Source organism: Coregonus lavaretus, assembly GCF_964263955.1.
Source record: "Coregonus lavaretus genome assembly, chromosome: 15".
NCBI lineage: Eukaryota > Metazoa > Chordata > Actinopteri > Salmoniformes > Salmonidae > Coregonus > Coregonus lavaretus.
Genome location: NC_140002.1, coordinates 9,335,021 through 9,360,440, shown reverse-complemented (window position 1 = coordinate 9,360,440; position 25,420 = coordinate 9,335,021). Strand labels below are relative to the sequence as shown.

The window sequence follows — 25,420 nt, the reverse complement described above, 5'->3', positions numbered from 1 at the left end:
CCTCATCAATCTACACACAATACCCCATAATGACAAAGCAAAAATGTTTTTTTAGAAGAAAAAAAGTATATATATATATATATATATATATATATATATATATACAGTACCAGTCAAACGTTTGGACACACCTACTCATTCAACGGTTTTTCTTAATTTTTACTATTTTCTACATTGTAGAATAATAGTGAAGACATCAAAACTATGAAATAACACATATGGAATCATGTAGTAACCAAAAAAGTGTTCAACAAATCAAATTAAACTAAGCCCGGGGCCTGTGAGTGTATGTTTTTGTGTGTGTCATCTGCAACTTAATTAAGGTGTTGTGTGGTTATGATCATGTTGGAAACTGAGTATGCCAGTGTTTATATAATGCAAATAGAATGACGTAAACTGACCCAGTGAATCCAGGTGAAAGCTATGATCCTTTTTAATGTCACTTGTTAAATCCACTTCAATCAGTGTAGATGAAGGGGAGTAGACAGGTTAAAGAAGGATTTTTAATCCTTGAGAAGAGTGAGACATGGGTTGTGTATGTGTGCCATTCAGAGGGTGAATGGGCAAGACAAAATATTTAAGTGCCTTTGAATGCGGTATGGTAGTAGGTGGCAGGCGCACCGGTTTGAGTGTGTCAAAAACTGCAACGCTGCTGTGTTTTTCACGCTCAACAGTTTCCCGTGTGTATCAAGAATGGTCCACCACCCAAAGGACATCCAGCCAACTTGACACAGCTGTGGGAAGCATTGGAGTCAACATGGGCCAACATCCCTGTGGAGCGCTTTCGACACCTTGTAGTGTCCATGCCCCTGACGAATTGAGGCTGTTCTTAGGGCAAAAGGGTGGGGTGCAACTCAATATTAGGAAGTTGTTCCTAATGTTTGGTATACTCAGTGTACGTGTCTGTGTCGGTAGTGCATTGGGCAAGATTAACTTCAAGGAGGCAAGAAGAGGAAGAGAGGAGCAGGGGGATAAATGAGATGAAGTAACAGAGAAAGTATTTTGATTTGAAAAAGTAGTTTTACTTACAATGACTGTGATATGTGGTTGTCTTACCTGCGTTAGTTAAATGCGCTGACTGTAAGTTGCTCTGGATAAGAGCATCTGCTAAATGACTAAAATGTAAACTGTAGAAAAGTGAGACCGAGTTTGGAGGGGGTGGGGGGAAATGTTGATGTACAGTATGTGATTACATCAGCCTGTATGTGTTTGTCACTACAATCTTTAAGTCACAGTTCTGTGACTTTCAGGCTAAAGGCCTGACATGGAGAAATACAGTAAAATGAAAGCGCTTCTTTGATTCGCTAAAGTTGAGAGGAACGGTTGAAAGTAAACGTATAACGTAAGGGGGGTCTTGAATGTTTGCTTTGCAGCATTCCATTCCCCAACCTTCTTTTCTTTTCTCACACCTGTGTGTTTGTGTTTTTGTGTGCATTCTCTTCATGGTTGGTGGAGCAAGTAAATGGATTTAAAGCCACAAGTCATTGCAGAGTGCCAAGTGGTTGCCTTGAATTTGAATGGATAGGTCCAGCCTTGATAATGGCGTAGAAAATAACTGTGAGTTTCAAATGCCTTTATTGTTGATAGTATTGTGCCTAACGCCACTCAGCTGAGATGAAACATGCACAGCTGCAGCTGTGGAACACTCAACCTCTCTTGAACGTGTGAAGTTGTGTCGGGAAAAAAAAGAGTCAAGATTATTGCCTCCAAAACCAGATACAGTTAGTATTCCAGCTTTTATGTTGACAATGTACAAGGATGAAGCTTAACCCTTTACACTTGTGGGAATTGGCATATATAGACAGGGCTAAATTGAAATGTTTCTTACAGAAGATATATGAAATGTATATGCATAAGCATGGCAGCAATTAAAAAAAGGGAACAATTATGGGAAAATTATTATTTGAGGACACAACAGTTCACCTGACACAAGACTGAATCCAAACATTACACTGTTGATTTCATGTGCATTTTACATTTACTGTACTTTTCGCAGCATTTGTTTAAAGAAATCTAAAAATACTCTGGATACATTCAGAATATTCCTGGATAATATGGGGTAGGTGCAACATAATATCAAATCACATTTTATTTGTCACATGCGCCGAATACAACAGGTATTTGCAATGCAAATAGTCTGGGTAGCCATTTGATTAGATGTTCATTAGTATTATGGCTTGGGGGTAGAAGCTGTTTAGAAGCCTCTTGGACCTAGACTTGGCGCTCCGGTACCGCTTGCCGTGCGGTAGCAGAGAGAACAGTCTATGACTAGGGTGGCTGGAGTCTTTGACAATTTCTAACATAATGACAAGGGTTTGAGTGAGAGGACTAACTGGTGTCTCCAAGTGGCCACACACCTCTCCAAAGTGTGCACAGTTCCTAAGTACACTGAACAAAAATATAAACGCAACATGTAAAGTGTTGGTCCCATGTTTCATGCGCTAAAATAACAAATCCCAGAAAAAGCACAAAAAGCTTATTTCTCTCAAAAGGTGTGCACAAATTTCTTTACATCCCTGTTAGTTGTCATTTCGCCTTTGCCAAGATAATCCATCCACCTGACAGGTGTGGCATATCAAGAAGCTGATTAAACAGCATGATCATTACACAGGTGCACCTTGTGCTGGGGACAATAAAAGGCCAGTTTTGTCACACAATACAATGCCACAGAGCATGTATAACCACGCCAGCCCAGGACCTCCACATCCGGCTCCTTCACCTGCGGGATCTCGAGGGGGGGGGGGGGGGGACTTATTCTGACTGGCTTGGCCTGGCTCTCCAGTGGGTGGGCCTGGCTGCCAAGTGGGTGGGCCAAGGCCCACCCATGGCTGCACCCCTGCCCAGTCATGTGAAATCCATAGTGCATGTCCCGCAGTGAATTTTCTTCACAATAGATGAACATAGGCTCATTCTGTTCAGAACAATCAAGGGTATGATGCCATTTCATCTTTTAACTGTACATCAAACATAGTGATCATAAACGTTGACACTGTATAGGCCTATGACATGAGTTTTATGATTATGTAAATATGAAGTGCACATTTGGTTCAGGGGTGTTTGGCTTGCTTGTATGACATCAAAGTGGTATTAATTATAATCCTCAATGTGTCATCTTTCAAAATACAGTCCTCTTAATTTACAGCATTTCCCTCACTCAGACACACAAAAAAAAGGCTACATTTGCCCAATTAGTGGGAGGGATGGGGGCAACTTCTTGTCGCATGCAGTGTTCAACTTCAGAACGACTGTCAGTCAAAAGTACAGTGGAGATCTGACGTAATTTATAGCATGTTAATTTACAGCCGCTGCGTTCCAATTTAGGAGCTTATCAGTGCCAAAATCTGCCATTTTCAACCTGTATATGGCTACGAGTGTAAAGAGTTAAGGTAATTGTTAAGCAATATCAAGCTAACTTGGTTGTCTTCATGGTCAGAAAATATATTGTAACTGCCTAGTGAAGAGCACTTGCACTCACAAAGGCAACACAAAATCATGACATTCTGTGCATTACCAAACGAAAGAAGAAGCACAGTTAAACATGTCTTTCAACACACCTGGAACCTACTTGCACATTTTCTGTTATCTACTTTTCTAACGTTCAATATTCCATGTAATCACTATCTTACAGAAATGTTTTAATCTGCACACTTTTTTCATGTGACTGGTCTGTGCAAAGGATGTCCTTCCAGTAGGTGGAAAGCTTCCAGTTACATGAAGTATGACCACAATGCTGTCTAGCTACCGCCCGGCATCAGTCTTTAACCCACACAGATAAGCTGTACAACTGTCGATAGACCACAAAATGTAATATCCGGAACACATCCTTGTCTTTTTCTGGTAATATATCCTCCCTCACCACAAATAGCTGTCCTTCATCGACTGTTATGTGTTCAAACTCGACACCGTTTTACGCACAGATGCCTATTTCACTTTCCAATGTCACAACATGACTTTTGAGGGCACAGTGCTTCGATACAGTGCGGGTGCAACTCATTGCCGTATTAAGATCGGATGTTGTGATATCAACTTACACATATGAACGCCACCAGTGCTAAAAAAACACAACATCCATGTTTGGTGGAAGTACTATCCCATTAATATCTGACTGTTGCTGTATGCTGTCTCTACATGGGCTCTTTCGCTACATGGCATTTATCTCTACATGGCCTCTGTCTCTACATGGCCTCTATCTCTATATGGCCTCTGTCTCTACATGGCCTCTATCTCTACATGGCCTCTGTCTCTACATGGCCTCTATCTCTACATGGCCTCTGTCTCTACATGGCCTCTATCTCTACATGGCATCTAACTCTACATGGCCTCTACCTCTACATGGCCTCTATCTCTACATGGTACATGGCCTCTATCTCTACATGGTCTCTGTCTCTACATGGCCTCTGTCTCTACATGGCCTCTATCTCTACATGGTCTCTGTCTCTACATGGTACATGGCCTCTTTCGCTACATGGACTCTATCTCTACATGGTACATGGCCTCTTTCGCTACATGAACTCTATCTCTACATTGCCTCTGTCTCTACATGGCCTCTATCTCTACATGGCCTCTATCTCTACATGGCCTCTATCTCTATATGGTCTCTGTCTCTACATGGCCTCTATCTCTACATGGTCTCTGTCTCTACATGGCCTCTATCTCTACATGGGCTCTACCTCTACATGGTCTCTGTCTCTACATGGCCTCTATCTCTACATGGTACATGGCCTCTGTCTCTACATGGCCTCTGTCTCTACATGGCCTCTATCTCTACATGGCCTCTGTCTCTACACGGCCTCAATTTCTACATGGCCTCTATCTCTACATGGCCTCTGTCTCTACATGGCCTCTATCTCTACATGGCCTCTGTCTCTATATGGCCTCTATCTCTATATGGCCTCTGTCTCTACATGGCTTCTATCTCTACATGGCCTCTGTCTCTACATGGCCTCTATCTCTACATGGCATCTATCTCTACATGGCCTCTACCTCTACATAGCCTCTATCTCTACATGGTACATGGCCTCTATCTCTACATGGTCTCTGTCTCTGCATGGCCTCTGTCTCTACATGGCCTCTATCTCTACATGGTCTCTACCTCTACATGGCCTCTGTCTCTACATGGCCTCTATCTCTACATGGTACATGGCCTCTGTCTCTACAAGGCCTCTATCTCTACATGGCCTCTGTCTCTACATGGCCTCTATCTCTACATGGCCTCTACCTCTACATGGCCTCTATCTCTAAATGGTACATGGGCTCTATCTCTACATTGTCTCTGTCTCTACATGGCCTCTGTCTCTACATGGCCTCTATCTCTACATGGTCTCTGTCTCTACATGGCCTCTGTCTCTACATGGCCTCTGTCTCTACATGGCCTCTATCTCTACATGGGCTCTATCTCTACATGGACTCTGTCTCTACATGGCCTCTATCTCTACATGGTACATGGCCTCTGTCTCTACATGGCCTCTGTCTCTACATGGCCTCTATCTCTACATGGCCTCTATCTCTACATGGCCTCTATCTCTATATGGCCTCTGTCTCTACATGGCCTCTATCTCTACATGTTCTCTATCTCTACATTGCCTCTGTCTCTACATGGCCTCTATCTCTATATGGCCTCTGTCTCTACATGGCCTCTATCTCTACATGGCCTCTGTCTCTACATGGCCTCTATCTCTACATGGCCTCTGTCTCTACATGGCCTCTGTCTCTACATGGACTCTATCTCTACATGGCCTCTGTCTCTACATGGTACATGGCCTCTTTCGCTACATGGACTCTATCTCTACATGGTACATGGCCTCTTTCGCTACATGAACTCTATCTCTACATGTCTCTATCTCTACATTGGCTCTATCTCTACATGCCTCTATCTCTACATGGCCTCTCTACATGACTCTATCTCTACATGGTACATGGCCTCTGTCTCTACATGGCCTCTATCTCTACATGGACTCTATCTCTACATGGCCTCTATTCCTGCATGGGCTCTACCTCTACATGGCCTCTATCTCTACATGGTCTCTGTCTCTACATGGCCTCTGTCTCTACATGGCCTCTGTCTCTACATGGCCTCTATCTCTACATGGGCTCTATCTCTACATGGACTCTGTCTCTACATGGCCTCTATCTCTACATGGTACATGGCCTCTGTCTCTACATGGCCTCTGTCTCTACATGGCCTCTATCTCTACATGGCCTCTATCTCTACATGGCCTCTATCTCTATATGGCCTCTGTCTCTACATGGCCTCTATCTCTACATGGCCTCTATCTCTACATTGCCTCTGTCTCTACATGGCCTCTATCTCTATATGGCCTCTGTCTCTACATGGCCTCTATCTCTACATGGCCTCTGTCTCTACATGGCCTCTATCTCTCCATGGCCTCTGTCTCTACATGGCCTCTGTCTCTACATGGACTCTATCTCTACATGGCCTCTGTCTCTACATGGTACATGGCCTCTTTCGCTACATGGGCTCTATCTCTACATGGTACATGGCCTCTTTCGCTACATGAACTCTATCTCTACATGTCTCTATCTCTACATTGGCTCTATCTCTACATGCCTCTATCTCTACATGGCCTCTCTACATGACTCTATCTCTACATGGTACATGGCCTCTGTCTCTACATGGCCTCTATCTCTACATGGACTCTATCTCTACATGGCCTCTATTCCTGCATGGGCTCTACCTCTACATGGTCTCTGTCTCTACATGGTCTCTGTCTCTACATGGTACATGGCCTCTGTCTCTACTTGGCCTCTGTCTCTACATGGTACATGGCCTCTGTCTCTACATGGCCTCTATCTCTACATGGCCTCTATCTCTACATGGCCTCTATCTCTACATGGTCTCTGTCTCTACATGGCCTCTGTCTCTACATGGTCTCTGTCTCTACATGGCCTCTATCTCTACATGGGCTCTACCTCTACATGGTCTCTGTCTCTACATGGCCTCTATCTCTACATGGTACATGGCCTCTATCTCTACATGGCCTCTGTCTCTACATGGTATCTATCTCTACATGGCCTCTATCTCTACATGGACTCTATCTCTACATGGCCTCTATCTCTACATGGGCTCTACCTCTACATGATCTCTGTCTCTACATGGACTCTGTCTCTACATGGTACATGGTCTCTGTCTCTACATGGTACATGGCCTCTGTCTCTACATGGCCTCTGTCTCTACATGGCCTCTATCTCTACATGGCCTCTATCTCTACATGGCCTCTATCTCTACATGGGCTCTACCTGTACATTGTCTCTGTCTCTACATGGCCTCTATCTCTACATGGGCTCTACCTCTACATGGTCTCTATCTCTACATGGCCTCTGTCTCTACATGGCCTCTATATCTCTACATGGCCTCTATCTCTACATGGCTCTATCTCTACATGGCCTCTACCTCTACATGGCCTCTACCTCTACATGCCTCTATATCTACATGGTACATGGTCTCTGTCTCTACAGGGCCTCTGTCTCTGCATGGGCTGTACCTCTACATGGCCTCTACCTCTACATGGCCTCTTTCTCTACATGGTACATGGCCTCTTTCGCTACATGGCCTCTATCTCTACGTGGTACATGGCCTCTTTAGCTACATGGACTCTACCTCTACATGAGAAGAACGATTTTCTCTCTTTCCCAGAGCTGGCTACCCAAGAGCACTAAATTTGATAACATCCCTTTTTGGTCATAACCAAAGTGTCATTACCCATCAGTGTAACAGATAGCGCTGACTGGGTTCATTTTGCTCATGATTTCATCAAACCAATCGATATCTTCTATGGTGTTATATCACCATGGCTAGATAATGGGTATTAGTTGAGTTTCACCATCATTCTGTGCAAAGAACTAGCAACTTATTTCAGCTTCTTGCATCGCAGTAATGACCTAATCCTAAATCATTTTTAGAGACAATTTTTTTCACCTTTATTATATTTTGCCTCTGAATAAGTGAATTGTTTATATTGACAAGAATCAGTGTATCGTTACAGTTCAACTCAACCCTGGGATTTCTTTCCAGCCTTATTGTTCTCCACATCAAAAGCTGTGGCCAAACACAACTAACATTGTTTATTGCATTTCTATTTTATAAAGGAGCTTTAAAAAAAGACAAATTCATATGTCAGATTGGTTTACAGTAGACTGTAACTGTGAAACACGTCGTGCAATCCCCCTCTTTATATTGCCTATTGCCATGTGTGCTCGGGGAGTGCTCAAGGTTGTTGTCCGTGGCTTTGTTCTTACCCAAAGTAACTCATCTCCTTGAAGCAGAGGTGCCTTGTAATTGCTGTGGAGTGTTGTTCAGCAGAGATAATAAGAAATCATAACAGAGAGGAACAGAGAGTCGGACACACAGGCTTCTATGCTGATACAATGGCTTGGCTTTTTGCTGCGTCTCAGGGGCAAGATTAGCTTCTCTACCCACATCTCTTTTCACAATCAATCCCCCCACTACACACCTCCCTGCATACGATCTATCAATTACTTTAGGCTTTTCCGTTGTTAAAAGCTCAGTGTTGTTAAAGGCTAATGGAAATGGGCCTTAAGCACTTCTCTACTCTCTTCTTTCCATACTACAAAGGCACTATAAACCTTTTTTCTTATTTAGGATTGAAGGTTCCCCCTCCCCGCTGCAGTTACTGTAGGCCTATACTGTGTACGCGAAGCAACTGCAGTTTGGTTTAAAGTAAACAGAGTCATGTTGAAAACACCCACATGCCTCATGTTATAGTAAGAGAAAGGAAGAAAAGCATGATCTTTGTGCGCTTTTATCTTGGGTTTAGAGGAAGTGAAACTCTTATTTGATTGGCGGCGTTCGGATTTGTGTTTTCCGTTTCAGCGATAATGCGTTTGAGCGCCTTTTGTTCATGCAGTGGGTGGAGGATCAATCCTAGAATCAAAGTTCTTCTAGCTCCATTTTCTCCTCTTTTACCCTCTACCCTCGTTGAAGCTGGAGAAGACACTTTATTTTCTGAAGCGGGAGCTGGGTAACTTGGAGAATTGAAAGGAAGCCCAATTGTACCTTTTTTTTCTTCTCCAAAACCAAACCTCTTATCTTCCAAGGTCTGTCTCCAACCTGAGAAGTAACAATTTCACAGAGGACTCATGGGAGGCAATACATAATGTTTTTGTGTTTGTCACACTGCGGCACATTTCCATCTTTTATCTTTTTTTTTTTAGCGAAAATTAGAAGGAAAGACTGGCTGGTTTTTCAATCTTGACAATTTTGTTTAGCATTTTTAGAAACACATTTGTTCAAATCCTCAGAAAACATTTCACAGTACTGTGGACTGTATGTGGACCATGACAATCCTCTGTAATTATTCCATTATACACACAAGATTAATTAAAAGCCTAGTTGTTCTTTCTTTTTCTTTCTTGTTTTTTCTTCCTCTGATAGACTTTCATTTTCTCCTTCTGACAAAAAACATACAAAGGGAACCCTGGAAGACAATTAAATGTAATCCTTTTTGTCATGGCTATTGACAATTCACATTGCACTGACAGGTACCAAGCTGATGTAATATTACTTTCCAATCTTCTACTGTGACATTCTAGCGCTGTAGCCTAGCATACACTCAATGCACTGTAGTCCCCACAAAGTCGACAGGGCACACAGCCCCATATTTCACTCTCTCCTGTTTTAGTTTATGGACACAAGTGGCCACCTCTCCGTACAGCAGTGTGAAGGGACTGCAGGGCAGCGACGGTAATGAGACAGAATGGTTCTCAGCACTCTGGCACTAAATCGCTGACGCTGTTTATGGCACATATTTCCATCATACCGCGGCAAAACCTTTCACAGTCTTCTGTGACTATTAAATAAAGCTGCCAAAATGTCCCTCTTCTCAGTGTTCTCAACAGGTAAGGGAAAGAGGCACCGCTCATAAGCCTAATTGCGTTTCAATAAATCCACAGGCCAACGAGAGAAATCGATCCCCGTAATACCGTGCATATTGCATTGGCAAACACCTCTTGGAACTGTGTGGTTGTGTTAGATGCTGGTTTAAATATTGTATCATCTTGAGAACTGATGTCATCAATTTTGTGAAATATTTCCTATCATATACTGTATGTACATTATTCTCAACCCTGTTACCTTACGTTAACCCTGTTGCCTTATGTCAACCCTGTTGTACCACAAAGCTCTGTGACCCTGTCAAAACTGATTCTCTTCAGTAGCCTTGACTCAAGATGAGATTTGCAGACAAATTGAACTATCATCAACTAGGCATGGCGGCAATGTATTGAGGTTCCCAACAGAGATGACTGTTTTGTGAATTCAGCTTAAGTTACTCTTGAGTTATTTCTGTGTGTGTAGACTTCAGTGTTGTCTTGGGTAAGTCATGGCACAAACAAAGTGATTACTCACTCTTATATTTTGGCACATCTCCCAACTTCAAGTCTTGTAACAACTAAAACATTCTGTACTTCTGAGAACTTCAGTCCCCAACTAATGCAGAATGTTTGTGCACAGGCACAATTTTTGCCTTTGTGCTGGAGGAGCTCATGTAATTTGGAATCCTGAATGCGAAGGGAAATGGAAAAGCTTTAGGCAAACAGAACATTTACGAGAAGTATCCTTGACTAAATATATTTATTTGTTTTGATTTGACTGAGAGTGTGTCCTCGCACACTGAGAAGCCGGCGATGTGATGATGAGATTCATTTGTTCAATTCAGTCTCCCATTAGAGCTATCCATGCTCTGCAGAATCCCTGTTGTGAGGCACCACTAGGAGTCCAGGGCTAGATTGAAGCATTACATTGCACCCCCACAGGTCCTGAGACTCCATTTGGTTGAAAATGCAATGTAAATGTGAACAGACTTTGCCCTTAAGTCCCTCTTGGGGCAGTGCACTCTTTCTGAAGTTATCTTTGAGGTCTCAAACTGTCGGTTTTGTTTGTTAAACTGTGTCAAACCAAGTCATATTTCAGCATTCTGAGGTGGCAGCTTTTTGACATTGGTGAGAGTACTGGGAAATACATTTGATGAGGAAAGTCAACATGAATATTGTTAATGTCGCCAACAGTGCAAAGATAATATTCAACTGGACTGTTTATCAAACAGTTTGTGCAGGCAGGTGTATTTCCCTTATGCATACAGCACAGAGTAGAAATACTGCTAACGCATACAGTATGCTGTCTATGAATCAGATATTCATGAGTCCCAGGTCAACTGAACATTCAATGCACCTCAAAAGAGTGAATCTCAAATGTATTTCCTTGATTCCTTGATTCCTCACATCCTCTTCCCTCGCCTCTTCCTCAAAATGCATTGGAGAGGATCCTAGGTTTATCCTTCAGACGATCTTCTCCAATGTACTTTGAGAAGGAGGCAAGGAGAGATAATGAGAGGAAATGCAATTTATTAGTAGGAGAGGGGACAGAGGAGGAACGGAATGGCGTAGAAACCCAAGAGACAAACAAATAGATCCCCTTCTCAAGTCAATAGTGGTTTCACCCAGGGAACTTCCCAGTATCTTTTACTTTCAGGTCCTTTTTTACTACCTGACACTGACACCCTTTGCTTACCTGAAGATCATGTTGGCAGTGATTTTGCAAAGATATCAAGTCCTGTCTAAATATGTGAAAGGCTGCTACCTTTCCTGCATCAGCTAAACAAATATGCCCCTTAAGAGCACCAACAATGCCTCATGTAACACAATGTTGATTCCACTAATGGACTGAGAAAATGTTGGATTGTCTGGGGAGAAAGGCATCATGACTCATCAGCCTGATCGATATTCAACATGCCATCCATCTTGCAACTGTCTGGATCTGGACCATGGGATGACTGGTAGATAAATAATCGTATAGAAAATACTAAAATATTGTTCACTTGTGTGTTTTTACGTCAAGTAATAAGAACATATTACAACAGCTGTTCAGCAAGTGCACTTAATAACATAATATATAAGATAGAAATACAGGTTGCCATAGAAACTATAGATACAAAGGAGACATCTTATGAACTGTGACTGTCAAAATGGAGGCATAATAAGGAAGCCTGTAGACAAAGACAAGACTATGTTTGCGTCCCAACTGGCACCCTATTCCCCTACAGAGCCCTATGGGCCTTGTCAAAAGTAGTGCAGTATATAGAAAATAGGGTGCCATTTGGGACGTATAATCCTCTCTACCACGCTAATATAACACAGCAGTTCTTCTGTTTGCTGTGTCTGTTCTCTGTGGAGATTCATGTAATCAATGGTTGGATGATGTTTATGATAGGCACATCTCATAAAGCTGCAGCTTATTGAATTAAAATATGGAAATCGACCAAGTACGTCTCCAGAGTACGTCTCCAGAGTACGTCTCCAGAGAGAGCAGAAGAGAATATGTGCTTTCTGTCGTCTGCTTTCCCCTTTTCTTGGGTCAAATTAAAGGAAGTAAAGAGCCCAGGATTGTCCTGTTTAAAATGTTTGGACACAGTGTACCGGAGAGGTTCATATCGTAGAAACACAATTCAGCAACACTTTGAATATGTGTTATTTTCTTCAGTGAGACATTCGAGTTCCTGGAAATAAATGGTTTCAGCGCTACCCTCGTACAAAACGGTATAAAAGCCGGCTGTGTCCTGCATGTACCTTGTACCAAACCCTCCTCCGGAGCACCCTGTCTGAATATATTCACACCCTTTCAAGGGTGTTCTCTAAATGAGGTTAGCTGCTGTCAGCAATGTACCAGTCCGTACTTCAGTGTTGATTCCACTCATGTACACACACACACACACACACACACACACACACACACACACACACACGGGTGTGTAACTGTGTCTCTCTGACAGACACGGTGCTTGACATATACTGTGTACATTACAGTAGATAACCACTGTGTACTGTAGGATAATCTATAGCCGGACATATCTAATCATCTCTGCTGCCAGCGATAAAAAGACATTGCAGTCATTTGTTGCAATGAGGGTTGAGATGGGAATGAATGAGACCAAAGACAGATCGAGTTGAACAGCTGCATGGGATCATTTTGATTTGATGGTTGCTGTAATGCATTTGTGGTTAAAAAGGTAATTGTGATGTTAATAGAAATGCTCTCCTAATATCTGGTGTCATTGTTACTCTAAGCCTTACATCAACATAAATGAAGGCAATGAAAGTTGAGTGTGAATATTACCATGTGAAAATGGGTCGGAGTATTTATGAATGTGGGATGATGTGGCCGAATGCCAGCACCATCTCCTGTGCGTTTTCTCACTACGCGAGCCAATCCCCATTAATTCAACCATCCATGGATGCTATCTAACTAACACACTGCATAGTCACCTGTGCAATTGTCCATAATAGGACAGCCTCAGTCTCAGCAGGACTTTCAACTGCTTGATCTGTTTTTCTTCATTGCATTCCTGTCCTTCATCTCTGGTTAGCCCGTTCAATGACTTGTTTGTTTATACCTCCACTAACAGCTACATTCCCTCTCCCTCTCCTTGCCCCATTTAACAGAAATGTTTGGTAATTACCATTGTTTGTATTCTGTCTAGTTCTCTGGTGAACATAGCTCAGTTAAGTCAATAGTTCATTGCTACATCATTAGCACTTTATCTTTTGCTTTCCTGTAGTGGTGCATGGTCCGCGGACTTGCTTCCATCCATAGCTTCTGTATGCTTATTTTCATGGGGCTACTGTGGCTACATTAGCATTAGGATTCATTGTTGAAATCTAACAAATGCTTCATCAATCCAACGTCTACCCTGATGGTACCCCCTTGGAAGCAGCGCTGTTGCTCACCAGGCTACTGTGGCTCAGTTGATATCTGCTGGGGCCACCCATATGAAAATGTATGCATGCGCTACTGTAAGTCGCTTTGGATAAGAGCATCTGCTTAAACCCCCTGAGGTCGATGTCTGCGCCCCTGCGAAAATCTAATTAGCATAATAAAACAATCCCCATAGAAATCTGTCAGTTTAAGCTAGAGATATCTGTTTTTTTGCATTGAATACGTCTCAATCCATCGCATCCGCCTATGTAATACTTCCGCATCTGCGGTGAATGGTGTCACGATCGTCGGATACAGAGGACCAAGGCGCAGCGTGGAAGGTGAACATATTTATTAAATAATGATTACACGAATGTCACGCCCTGGCTCTGGGGACTCTAGTATGTTTCGCCAGGGTGTGAGTTTTCATGTGTTTCTGTTGTAGTCTATTGTATTTCTATGTTGGCCAGAGTGGTTCCCAATCAGAGGCAACGAGTGTCAGCTGTTGCTGGTTGTCTCTGATTGGGAACCATATTTAGACAGGCTGTTTTCCCACAGTGGTTGTGGGATCTTGTTCCAGTGTGGGTTGTGTTAGACCGAGGACGTCACGTTATCGTTTGTTGTTTTTGTTCGTGTTGTTATCATTATTTAATAAATATGTTCACCGTTCACGCTGCGCCTTGGTCCTCCTCCTTCGACGATCGTGACAGAAGATCCCACCAAAACTGGACCAAGCAGCGTGTCCAGGAGCCATCGCCAGGGGAATCGTTAGCGGATCTCCGTGGCAACCTCGACTGGGTCAAGCCTAGTGAAGAGCAGAGAGGGTGGACTTGGGAGCAGTGGAGGAAGAGTCTCGACTGGGTCAAGCCAAATGAAGAGCAGAGTGGTTGGACTTTGGAGCAGTGGAGGAAGAGTCTGGCGAGAGATAGGGAGGCTTGGTCCACGGGGAGGAGAGACACCCAGAAATGTTTTAGGGGGGGGCTCACGCCGTGGACGACGGGGCAGCAGGAGGCCGCGATGGAGCGGTCCAGCGGGTTTGCAGAGGAGGCCGCCAGGTTAAGGGGGCCACTGGTCACAGAGGAGAGGGAAAGTGTAGAGGCACGGCGAGAGGTACTGGGGTGTGTTACCAGTCCGGTCCGGCCCGTTCCTGATCCCTGCGTAGGGCCAGTGGTGTGTGTCCCCAGTACGGTCCGACCTGTTCCTGTTCCTCGCATCGAGCCTGTGGTGCGTGTCGTCAGCCCGGCCCGGCCTGTTCCTGATCCCCGCACCGAGCCTATGGTGCGCGTCGCCAGCCCGGCCCGGCCTGTTCCTGCTCCCCGCACCAAGCCTATGGTGCGCGTCACCAGCCCGGCCCGGCCCGCTCCTGCTCCCCGCACCAAGGCAGTGGTGCGCTTCGTCAGCCCGGTCCGGCCCGTTCCTGCTCCCCGCACCAAGTCAGTGGTGCGCTTCGTCAGCCCGGTCCGGCCCGTTCCTGCTCCCCGCACCAAGCCTATGATGCGCGTCGCCAGCCCGGCCCGGCCTGTTCCTGCTCCCCGCACCAAGCCTATGGTGCGCGTCGCCAGCCCGGCCCGGCCCGCTCCTGCTCCCCGCACCAAGTCAGTGGTGCGCTTCATCAGCCCGGTCCGGCCCGTTCCTGCTCCCCGCACCAAGCCTATGGTGCGCGTCGCCAGCCCGGCCCGGCCTGTTCCTGCTCCCCGCACCAAGCCTATGGTGCGCTTCGTCAGCCCGGTCTGGCCTGTTCCTGCTCCCCGCACCAAGCCTATGGTGCGCGTCGCCAACCCGGCCCGGCCTGTTCCTGCTCCCTGCACCAAGTCAGTGGTGCGCTTCGTCAGCCCGGTCCGGCCCGCTCCTGCTCCCCACACCAAGCCAGTGGTGTGCGTCGTCAGTCCGGCACAGCCCGTGCCTGTTCCACCGGTGCCTGGTCCGGTACCGGTCAGCTGCTCCACGCCGGAGCTAGAGCAATCCGCTCCACCAGTGTTCAGTCCAGCTCCGGCCAGCAGGGCCAGACCGGACCAGGGGTACTTTGGGGGGTTAGAGAGGGAGTGGGGATCATGCCCGGAGCCGGATCCGCCGCCAAGGCGGAGTGCCCACCCGGTCCCTCCCCTGTGGTGTTTGGTTGGCGCGGTCGGAGTCCGCGCCTTTGGGGGGGGGTACTGTCACGCCCTGGCTCTGGGGACTCTAGTATGTTGAGCCAGGGTGTGAGTTTTCATGTGTTTCTGTTCTAGTCTATTGTATTTCTATGTTGGCCAGAGTGGTTCCCAATCAGAGGCAACGAGTGTCAGCTGTTGCTGGTTGTCTCTGATTGGGAACCATATTTAGAAAGGCTGTTTTCCCACAGTGGTTGTGGGATCTTGTTCCAGTGTGGGTTGTGTTAGACCGAGGACGTCACGTTATCGTTTGTTGTTTTTGTTAGTGTTGTTATCATTATTTAATAAATATGTTCACCGTTCACGCTGCGCCTTGGTCCTCCTCCTTCGACGATCGTGACAACGAACAAAAACAACAAATCGATACGTGACGTCCAAAGGTGCAAAACACAAACCTATACAGGAACAAGATCCCACAAACACTGTGGGAAAACTGGCTGCTTAAGTATGGTTCCCAATCAGAGACAACAAGCAACAGCTGATACACGTTGCCTCTGATTGAGAACCACACTGGCCAACATAGAACTATAAAGCTAGAACGAAAAGTACCCCCCCCCCAAAGGCGCGGACTCCGGCCGCGCCAACCAAACACCACAGGGGAGGGACCGGGTGGGCACTCCGCCTTGGCGGCGGATCCGGCTCCGGGCATGATTCCCACTCCCTCTCCAACCCCCCAAAGTACCCCTGGTCCGGTCTGACCCTGCTGGCCGGAGCTGGACTGAACACCGGTGGAGCGGATTGCTCTAGCTCCGGCGTGGAGCAGCTGACCGGTGCAGGACCAGGCACCGGTGGAACAGGCACGGGCTGTGCCGGACCGACGACGCACACCACTGGCTTGGTGTGGGGAGCAGGAACAGGCCGAACCGGGCTGACGATGCACACCATAGGCTTGGTACGTGGAGCAGGAACAGGCCGGGCCGGGCTCACGATGCGCACCATAGGCTTGGTGCGTGGAGCAGGAACAGGCCGGGCCGGGCTGACGACGCGCACCACAGGCTCGATGCGAGGAACAGGAACAGGCCGGACCGTACTGGGGACACACACCACTGGCCCTACGCAGGGATCAGGAACGGGCCGGACCGGACTGGTAACACACCCCAGTACCTCTCGCCGTGCCTCTACACTTTCCCTCTCCTCTGTGACCAGTGGCCCCCTTAACCTGGCGGCCTCCTCTGCAAACCCGCTGGACCGCTCTATCGCGGCCTCCTGCTGCCCAGTCGTCCACGGCGTGAGCCACCCCCTAAAAATCTTCTGGGGGTCTCTCCTCCCCGTGGGCCAGGCCCAGTCGAGGTTGATGTCCTTTAGCGATACCTCTGGCGCTGGCTCCTGGACACGCTGCTTGGTCCAGTGTTGGTGGGATCTTCTGTCACGGTTTCGGCCGAGGCTGCTTCTCCTTCTTGTTCGGGCAGGCTTCGGCGGTCGTCGTCTCCGGAGTACTAGCTGCCACCGTTCTATATTTCGATGTTCGTTTGGTTTGGTCTGTTTGTACACCTGTTCTTTGTTAGTGTTGATTATGTGCCCTATAAGTTCTCTTAGGTTTTGTCATGTGTTGTGTGTAATTGTTTCGTGTCAGCTAGGCGTCAGTTTGTTCTCTCTCGTTCTGTTTTGTTTGGAGAGAGTGTCCGCACTGTGTGCGCAGTTTGGGTTACGCACTGTTTCCTGTGTGCGTAATTGTTTCGCTTGCCCTCCGGCTGGGATTTTGCCGTGAGTCTTTTTGTATTGTTTGATCCTCACTAAAGACTGTTGAAGAGCCTCTGTTGTCCTGCGCTTGATTTCTGCACCACATCTACGCTCAGTCCTTGACAAATGGTGACAGAGCTAGAACGGTGTTTGTCAGACCATGAGACATTCCGAAAATTGGTCTTCTCACAAAATCGTCTGTAGCGTCTGAAAAAATATTATGACCCATCTATGGAAAGATGAGACTGTCACGAACACGACGACGTTCTCCGTTTTGACCCCCACAAGCATCTTGGGACTCGTCTGAAGTCGGTACAGCCAATCTGCTAACTTCTGTATGTGGCGTCCGAAATGATTTGGCTACAGACTAATATGACCACTCTGTGTAAAGGAAGCCTATCGGCCTCACAAGACTCGTCTGAATGTCCCCCGGTAGCAGTCAAAACAATTAACGGAAGTACACAACATGACCAAAAGTATGTGGACACCTGCTCGTCTAACATCTCATTCCAAAATCATGGGCATTAATATGGAGTTGGTCCCCCTTTGCTGCTATAACAGCCTCCACTCTTCTGGGAAGGCTTTCCACTAAATGTTGGAACATTGCTGCGGGGACTTGCTTCCATTCAGCCACAAGAGCATTAGTGAGGTCGGGCACTGATGTTGGGCAATTAGGCCTCGCTCGCAGTCGGCATTCCAATTCATCCCAAAGGTGTTCGATGGGGTTGAGGTCAGGGCTGTGCAGGCCAAACAAGTTCTTCCACACTGATCTCGACAAACTATTTCTGTATGGACCTCGCTGAATCAGGAAAGGGCCTTCCTCAAACTGTTGCCACAAAGTTGGAAACACAGTATCGTCTAGAATGTCATTGTATGCTGTAGCGTTAAGATTTCCCTCACTAGAACTAAGGGGCCTAGCCTGAACCATGAAAACAGCCCCAGATCATTATTCCTCACTCACCAAACTTTACAGTTGGCACTATGCATTGGGGCAGGTAGCATTCTCCTGGCATCTGCCAAACCCAGATTCGTCCGTTGGACTGCCAGATGGTGAAGCGTGATTAATCACTCCAAAGAATGTGTTTCCACTGCTCCAGAGTCCAATGGAGGCGAGCTTTACAGTACACCACACCACACCAGCCGACGCTTGGTATTGCGCATGGTGATCTTAGGCTTGTATGGAACCCCATTTTGTTAAGCTCCTGACAAACAGTTATTGTGCTGACATTGCTTCCAGAGGCAGTTTGGAACTCAGTAGTGAGTTTTGCAAATGAGGACAGATGATTTTTACGCACTACACGCTTCAGCACTCGGCGGTTCCGTTCTGTGAGCTTGTGTGGCCTACCACTTTGCGGCTGAGCTGTTGTTGCTCCTAGACGTTTCCACTTCACAATAACAGCACTTACAGTTGACCGGGGCAGCTCTAGCAGGGCAGAAATTTGACGAACAGAGTTGTTGGAAAGGTGTCATCCTATGACGGTGCCACGTTGAAAGTCACTGAGCTCTTCAGTAAGCCCATTCTACTGTCTCCATATACTTTTGTATATATATATTGTATATATGGAGACTGTTTAGTGGCAAAAATAATCCTGATCTTTCTTATATCGCTCAGATATAAGATAGACACTTCAGAACAAACTTCCTTTAGATTTTTGTTGGGGCGGACTATCTGTTATTCCATGTAGTGAATCGGTTATTCAATGCATTTGTATGGGCTAATAGCAGTAAGTCCAAATGTTTCATCAAATATTTTTTATATATTTTTTCTTTTTACTTCAAAATTCTAAATCAAATAGCAAAATGATCCTTGGTATGACCTTCTTAAAACAATTCCATATAGCTTAGTAGACAGGACTTAGACTCTTATGGGTTAATGGCATATATCACTAAATGTGAATGTACAAAATCAAATGATATGGAAGCTGTTTATCAGAAGTTTGACTATTTTTACATTATACCCTTTTTCTCTGTTTCAGGGGCCAGTGCGGTGTTTACCCAGCAGCCCACAGACCTGGTGGTGGTGGCGGGTCAGCCAGTGACCCTGCCCTGCTCCATCCCTGGGTACCACGGCATGGTGCTCTGGCTCCGAGACGGCATGGCCCTGGGAGTCAACAGGGACCTCTCAGGTAGGAATTCTTCTTATTCTGGTATAACTTTACTTAGAATGGTGATAATGTAGCATTCATGAAGCTTTCGGAAACCCTTTATATCTATATCTCTTGCACTGGCTCTATGCACACTCACTGGACTCTACCCACACACTCATACATACTACACTGACACTCCAACACACACACACATACACACACACACACACACACACACACACACACACATGCATATTGACGCCACACACACACACACACACACACACACACACTCACACATAGACACACTTTCACACTCTTTCACACTCTTCACATACGCTGCTGCTACTCTGTTTATTATCTATCCTGGTACTTAAGTAAAAACACTTGAAAGTACTACTTAAGTAGTTTTCTGGGGTATCTGTATTTTATTTTACTATTTATATTTTTCACTACTTTTACATCACTACATTCAAATCAAATCAAATCAAATTTTATTGGTCACATAACTTCCTAAAGAAAACGATGTACTTTTTACTCCATTCTTGTTCCCTGACACCCAAAAGTACTTGTTACATTTTCAATGCTTAGCAGGACAGGAAAATTGACTAATTCACACACTTATCAAGAGAACATCCCTGGTCATCCCTACTGCCTCTGATCTGTTTTTTCAAAATGATTGACGAGAAAAGTATCGTCCAAGCCATCTCACTGCATATTTATATATGTGTTGAAAAATGCAGACAGACGGATTAGAAGTTAATTTGCATTGTAATACTTCTGACAGCCTCTATTTCTAACTCCACCCATAACTTTTGGACTTTATAACATTCCCAGAAGGCATGGATTATTATAACCTAATGAAAAATGAACCTGTAAGCCATTCATTTTTTTGTTGACCAAATTTGACACTCTCATTGACCTCCATACCAAAACTCCTTGCTTGGTGGGTGAAACAACGAAATAACACCACCTGCTGGAGGGAGACACATGTTCCGCCGAGTTGGGCCTCTCTCTTCCGCTTCCTCTCTGCACATACAAATAAATAAAAACATTTATTTGACCTTTTTGTTCACTATTTAGTGATGGATATTGTACGTTTGCACATAAAAAATAAGAAAATAAGAAATATAAGAAGCCAGGAAGTGACATCACACTGTCCTCTCACCTCTCTTTTGTTGTCATGTTTTTAAAGGTTTATAATGTGCAAAGTGCAATGTAAGTCTAAAAAATTATTGAAAAAGATCCATGCGCGCTCTCTTCATCAAAAAGGTAGCTGTCACTCGTCACATCAGGACAAATGTCAGAGCGATGCAACGGAGCAATGGAGTATTTAATTAGAGTTTGATCATTAATTCAAAGAGCCACTTCACGTGGCACAGGAGTCACAAACACTGATTGTGTAATTGCTGTTTTTCCAAACTCTCACAAGTGTTTCAAATGTATTTCATGGTGCGGCTTAACCAGAACCCTCTTCTGAATTATTAAGCAAAGACAAATTAGGGGGTTTACATGATTTTTGCAGACATTGGAGATTGGGCCCAATCACAAACGTAAAATTGTCATAAGTGCAAGTGATATGGTAAATGGCCAATATTACACGAGTTTCATCTGTAGGATCCACACTCAAAATGTATTCTCAAAGTTATTTTATGCTATTTTATTCATTTAGAGGCAACGAGCAAAAACAAATGGTTCGGCTGTTATGCCATTTTCAATGTGTGTCGATTACTGCTTGAGTACCATCACGTTACTACCATAATTATTTTCTTTGTTGTTTCCACAATTCTCCTACTCCTCTGCATTAGCCATCTTACGACACTGCAGTTGTCGAGTGAGAGGTATTTGAAAATTAACACTACAGGCAGAAAAGCAGTTTCTTAATCTCCCAGAATATAGTAAGCTCAACTAACCCTACACACCGGCACTCCAAACTGCATCTGGGTTAAAGAAAATCAAAATTTGAAAGTTGCAGCAATTTATGGCAGCATCTGCTGCTCCGCCAGATGGTTAAATTGCGTTTTGCTCATTTCCAAAGCGTCAGTGTCTGCTGCCCCAATCTTTCCTCGGGCTGTTTTGAAGACTGTACCGTCGCTCTGATGGCTGCCAGAGGAAATTATTTCCCACAATCAGTGTTGTATGGCGTGTTGTTTGGATAGGTAGAGTCAAATACTGGATAAATCAGCATCAATAACCCACCTTACAAACTATTTTACCCAATCAATGTCTTTGAGGAGACGTGGCACACGGCACACTTGACTGGATAAACAATTTGAATAAAATGTTGAATAACATCATTAGAGAGTACAGAAAATGTACCTGGGGTTACAATATGGCAATGGACTACAGTTTGCGTACCATGTCATCAGATTTGTTTTCTTCTTCTACAAATCTTGCCATGCCAATCTGTTACATTGTCTTCCCCTGAAGACATTGTCTGCTTTTGCCTCAGTCCCCTGTTTTATTTCGTCATGGACGGCGTTTCCATAATTGGGCCTGGGAGAACAATCCTTTCCCATTATGTCCAAACAATCCCACTTCAGGTCCTTTTAGTAGCATCCTGGGACCCATCACCTGTGTCACTGAAGTGCACTGTAATGACCGGGTCCCAGGGGCCTCCCGGTGCTTAACCAAAAATCACTATCAGCTCAGAGAAGAGAAAGAGAGAGCTAGAGAGAGAGAGAGAGAGAGAGAGAGAGAGAGAGAGAGAGAGAGAGAGAGAGAGAGAAAAGAGAGAACAGCTGTCTGTCTGTGTGTGTGTGCCTGCCATGGGGATAAATGCCACTTCTTTATGGCGGATCAATGATAGGGGGGTCTAGTGTGAACTGGAAAGGCTCTCTCCCAGCCGTGTGAACTGTGGAAAGTGTTTGCTTTTAGAGACGACAGGGAAATTAGACCTCTTAGTCAACACAACAGCTATGAGAAGGAGGCAGCAAGGCTACATACTGACACCGCACTATTGTCCTATTGGCTATCATAACTATCATCAGGAGCTAAAAGAATGGCTTGAACACTAAAGGATAATGGCACTTAAAGCTAAACATAATTAGTAGGACAGATTATGGCCATGAAGAGGTGTGGTAAATCAAAGGCCAAAGTCAATGAGGGAAAATTTGATTGTTAAATGATAATGCAGAGCAATGAAACAGTTTTCGAAAAAAGCTGCGGGAGGGATTTGACTGTCAATGGCATCGACAGCACCCTAGCCTCTTGCTTGCTCTCCCCGTGTGAATTGGACTCTTCCTTTTTCTACTTTTTTAATTGGAGCAAGGGAGTGCTTGCTTTGCATGTGGCCTTCACCTTCTCTCCTGTGTTCCCTTTGATCTGGCCCTACTCAGGGTGTGTCCTAAATAGCACCCTATTTCCTTTATAGTGCACTACGTTTGACCAGGGCCAATAGGGCTCTGGTCAAAACGAATTCACTATTTAGGGAATAGGGTGCCATTTGGGACGCAGTCAGACAGTGGTCATTTCCGTTTCCTCCCATTGATGTGTCAGTTAGGTGCCCGCTCTCCTCCATACTGAAATACATCATTGTCCGCCCGAACCCTCTCCTCTCAAAGCCCCGGCATTGATCTAAGTCGAGACTGACTAATCTTAATGGATCCATCGCCTTTATAGAGGTTATACCTGGGGCTATTATACATTGTTTGCCTTAATTCACATGCTTTTGTCGTCAGCTATTCATTCCCACTTTGCTTGGGGTCGTTTTGTCTGACACTTGATCTCAGGTCTTAATGGTTTTCCGGGATTGAATTTATTCTGTGTCTCCTCTCTCTCTCTCCAACACCACGAGGGGAAAAATTGGTTTCCTCAGGGATCTTATGTACAGTATATTAGTATTCATAGAAGAATCAAATCCCCTCACAGAAATATAAATGACTACAAAGTCACATCAAATCAAAGGTTATTTGTCGCGTACACAGATCAGAAGATGTTAAAGCAGGTGCAGCAAAATGCTTTTGTTCCTAGCTCCAGCAGTTCAGTAAATGTCTAACAGTACAATACTAATACACGAATAATCCCAAGGAAAAAAGAAAAGGACAAAAAGAAGAAGAAACAAGAGATTAAGAAATATTAGAACGAGTCCAGTTTATAAATACGTGGTGTGTAAAGACAGTGTGGACAATATACATGTATAAGTAGGAAAAAGGTATGTACAGCAGTAGTTATTTAGGATGAGCTATATATACATTATACTGTATATACAAAAGTATGTGGACACCCCTTCAAATTTGTGGATTCGGGTATTTCAGCCACACCCGTTGCTGACAGGTGTATAAAATCGAACACACAACCATGCAATCTCCATAGCCAAACATTGGCAGTAGAATGGTCTTACTGAAGAGCTCAGTGACTTTCAACGTGGCACTGTCATAGGATGCCAACTTTCCAACAAGTCAGTTCATCAAATTTATGCCCTGCTAGAGCTGCCCCGGTCAACTGTAAGTGCTGTTATTGTGAAGTGGAAACGTCTAGGAGCAGCAATGGCTCAGCCGTAGGCCACACAAGCTCACAGAACGAGACCGCCGAGTGCTGAAGCGCATAGTGCATAAACATTTCTGTCCTCGGTTGCAACACTCACTACAGAGTTCCAAACTGCCTCTGGAAGCAAAGTCAGCACAAGAACTGTTCGTCGGGAGCTTCATGAAATGGGTTTCCATGGCCGAGCAGCCGCACACAAGCCTAAGATCACCATGCGCAATGCCAAGCATCGGCTGGAGTGGTGTAAAGCTCGCCGCCATTGGACTCTGGAGCAGTGGAAACGCGTTCTCTGGAGTGATGAATTACGCCTCACCTTCTGGCAGTCCGACGGACGAATCTGGTTTGGCGGATACCAGGAGAACGCTACCTGCCCCAGTTTGAGGAAGGCCCTTTCCTGTTTCAGCATGACAATGCCCCCGTGCACAAAGCGAAGTCCATACATAAATAGTTTGTTGAGATTGGTGTGGAAGAACCTGACTGGCCTACACAGAGCCCTGACCTCAACCCCATTGAACACCTTTGGGATGAATTCTAGCGCCGACTGCGAGCCACCCCTAATCGCCCAACCTCACTAATGCTCTTGTGGCTGAATGGAAGCAAGTCCCTGCAACAATGTTCCAACAACTAGTGGAAAGCCTTCCCAGAAGAGTGGAGGCTGTTATAGCAGCAAAGGGGGGACCAACTCCATATTAATGCCAATGATTTTGGAATGAGATGTTGGAAGAGCAGGTGTCCACATACTTTTGGTCATGTACTGTATATATATTATATATATACTGTATATATAGGATGAGGGGATGAGGTAGGGTTTAGAAAGGTTTTGTACCTTAATGTAAAGTGTAACCCACATGCTTCGTGAGAGGGTCAAGTAAAATGACCGTTTCTTGCATTTAATCAATTTCCTATGAGGAAAAACTTCTTCAAAATGTGGTTTAATGTTGTTATGCATCTTATTAACAGAGGTTGGCACAATGTTCAAGTCCCCTTAGTGAATGTATTGAGAATGACCAACCAGCATTAACCTACAAAATCATTAATGCCATTAACCATGAAATAGGCAATGATATACTAATTCTCTGGTCAAATGCAAGACATATAGTACATGAATGCATAAGTCTATGTGTATACAGTAAGCCTACTAGGGCCTGTACGTAGGCGTCTGGCATATTATGCTGTTTGTATCAGCAGTGGTGTGGGAGTTAGTCTCTCCTAGTCAGCTCACTTAAGACTCCCCTACACTATGGCTCAGTACTTAAGTCTCCCCTACACTATGGCTCAGTAAAATGCTTCTATGA

At 45.0% G+C, this 25,420-nt stretch overlaps 1 protein-coding gene across 1 annotated transcript in view; it reads left to right on the top strand.

The window, feature by feature from the left end:
• The window catches only part of kirrel3a (kirre like nephrin family adhesion molecule 3a), a gene marked incomplete at both ends in the record, with an annotated part of 240,616 nt that overhangs the window by 126,264 nt on the left and 88,932 nt on the right, over positions 1-25,420 (top strand). Inside the window, one exon of the mRNA XM_084178063.1 lies at positions 19,530-19,679. Coding sequence (XP_084034189.1) covers positions 19,530-19,679 — 150 coding nt within the window. The remainder of the gene's footprint in view (positions 1-19,529; positions 19,680-25,420) is intronic.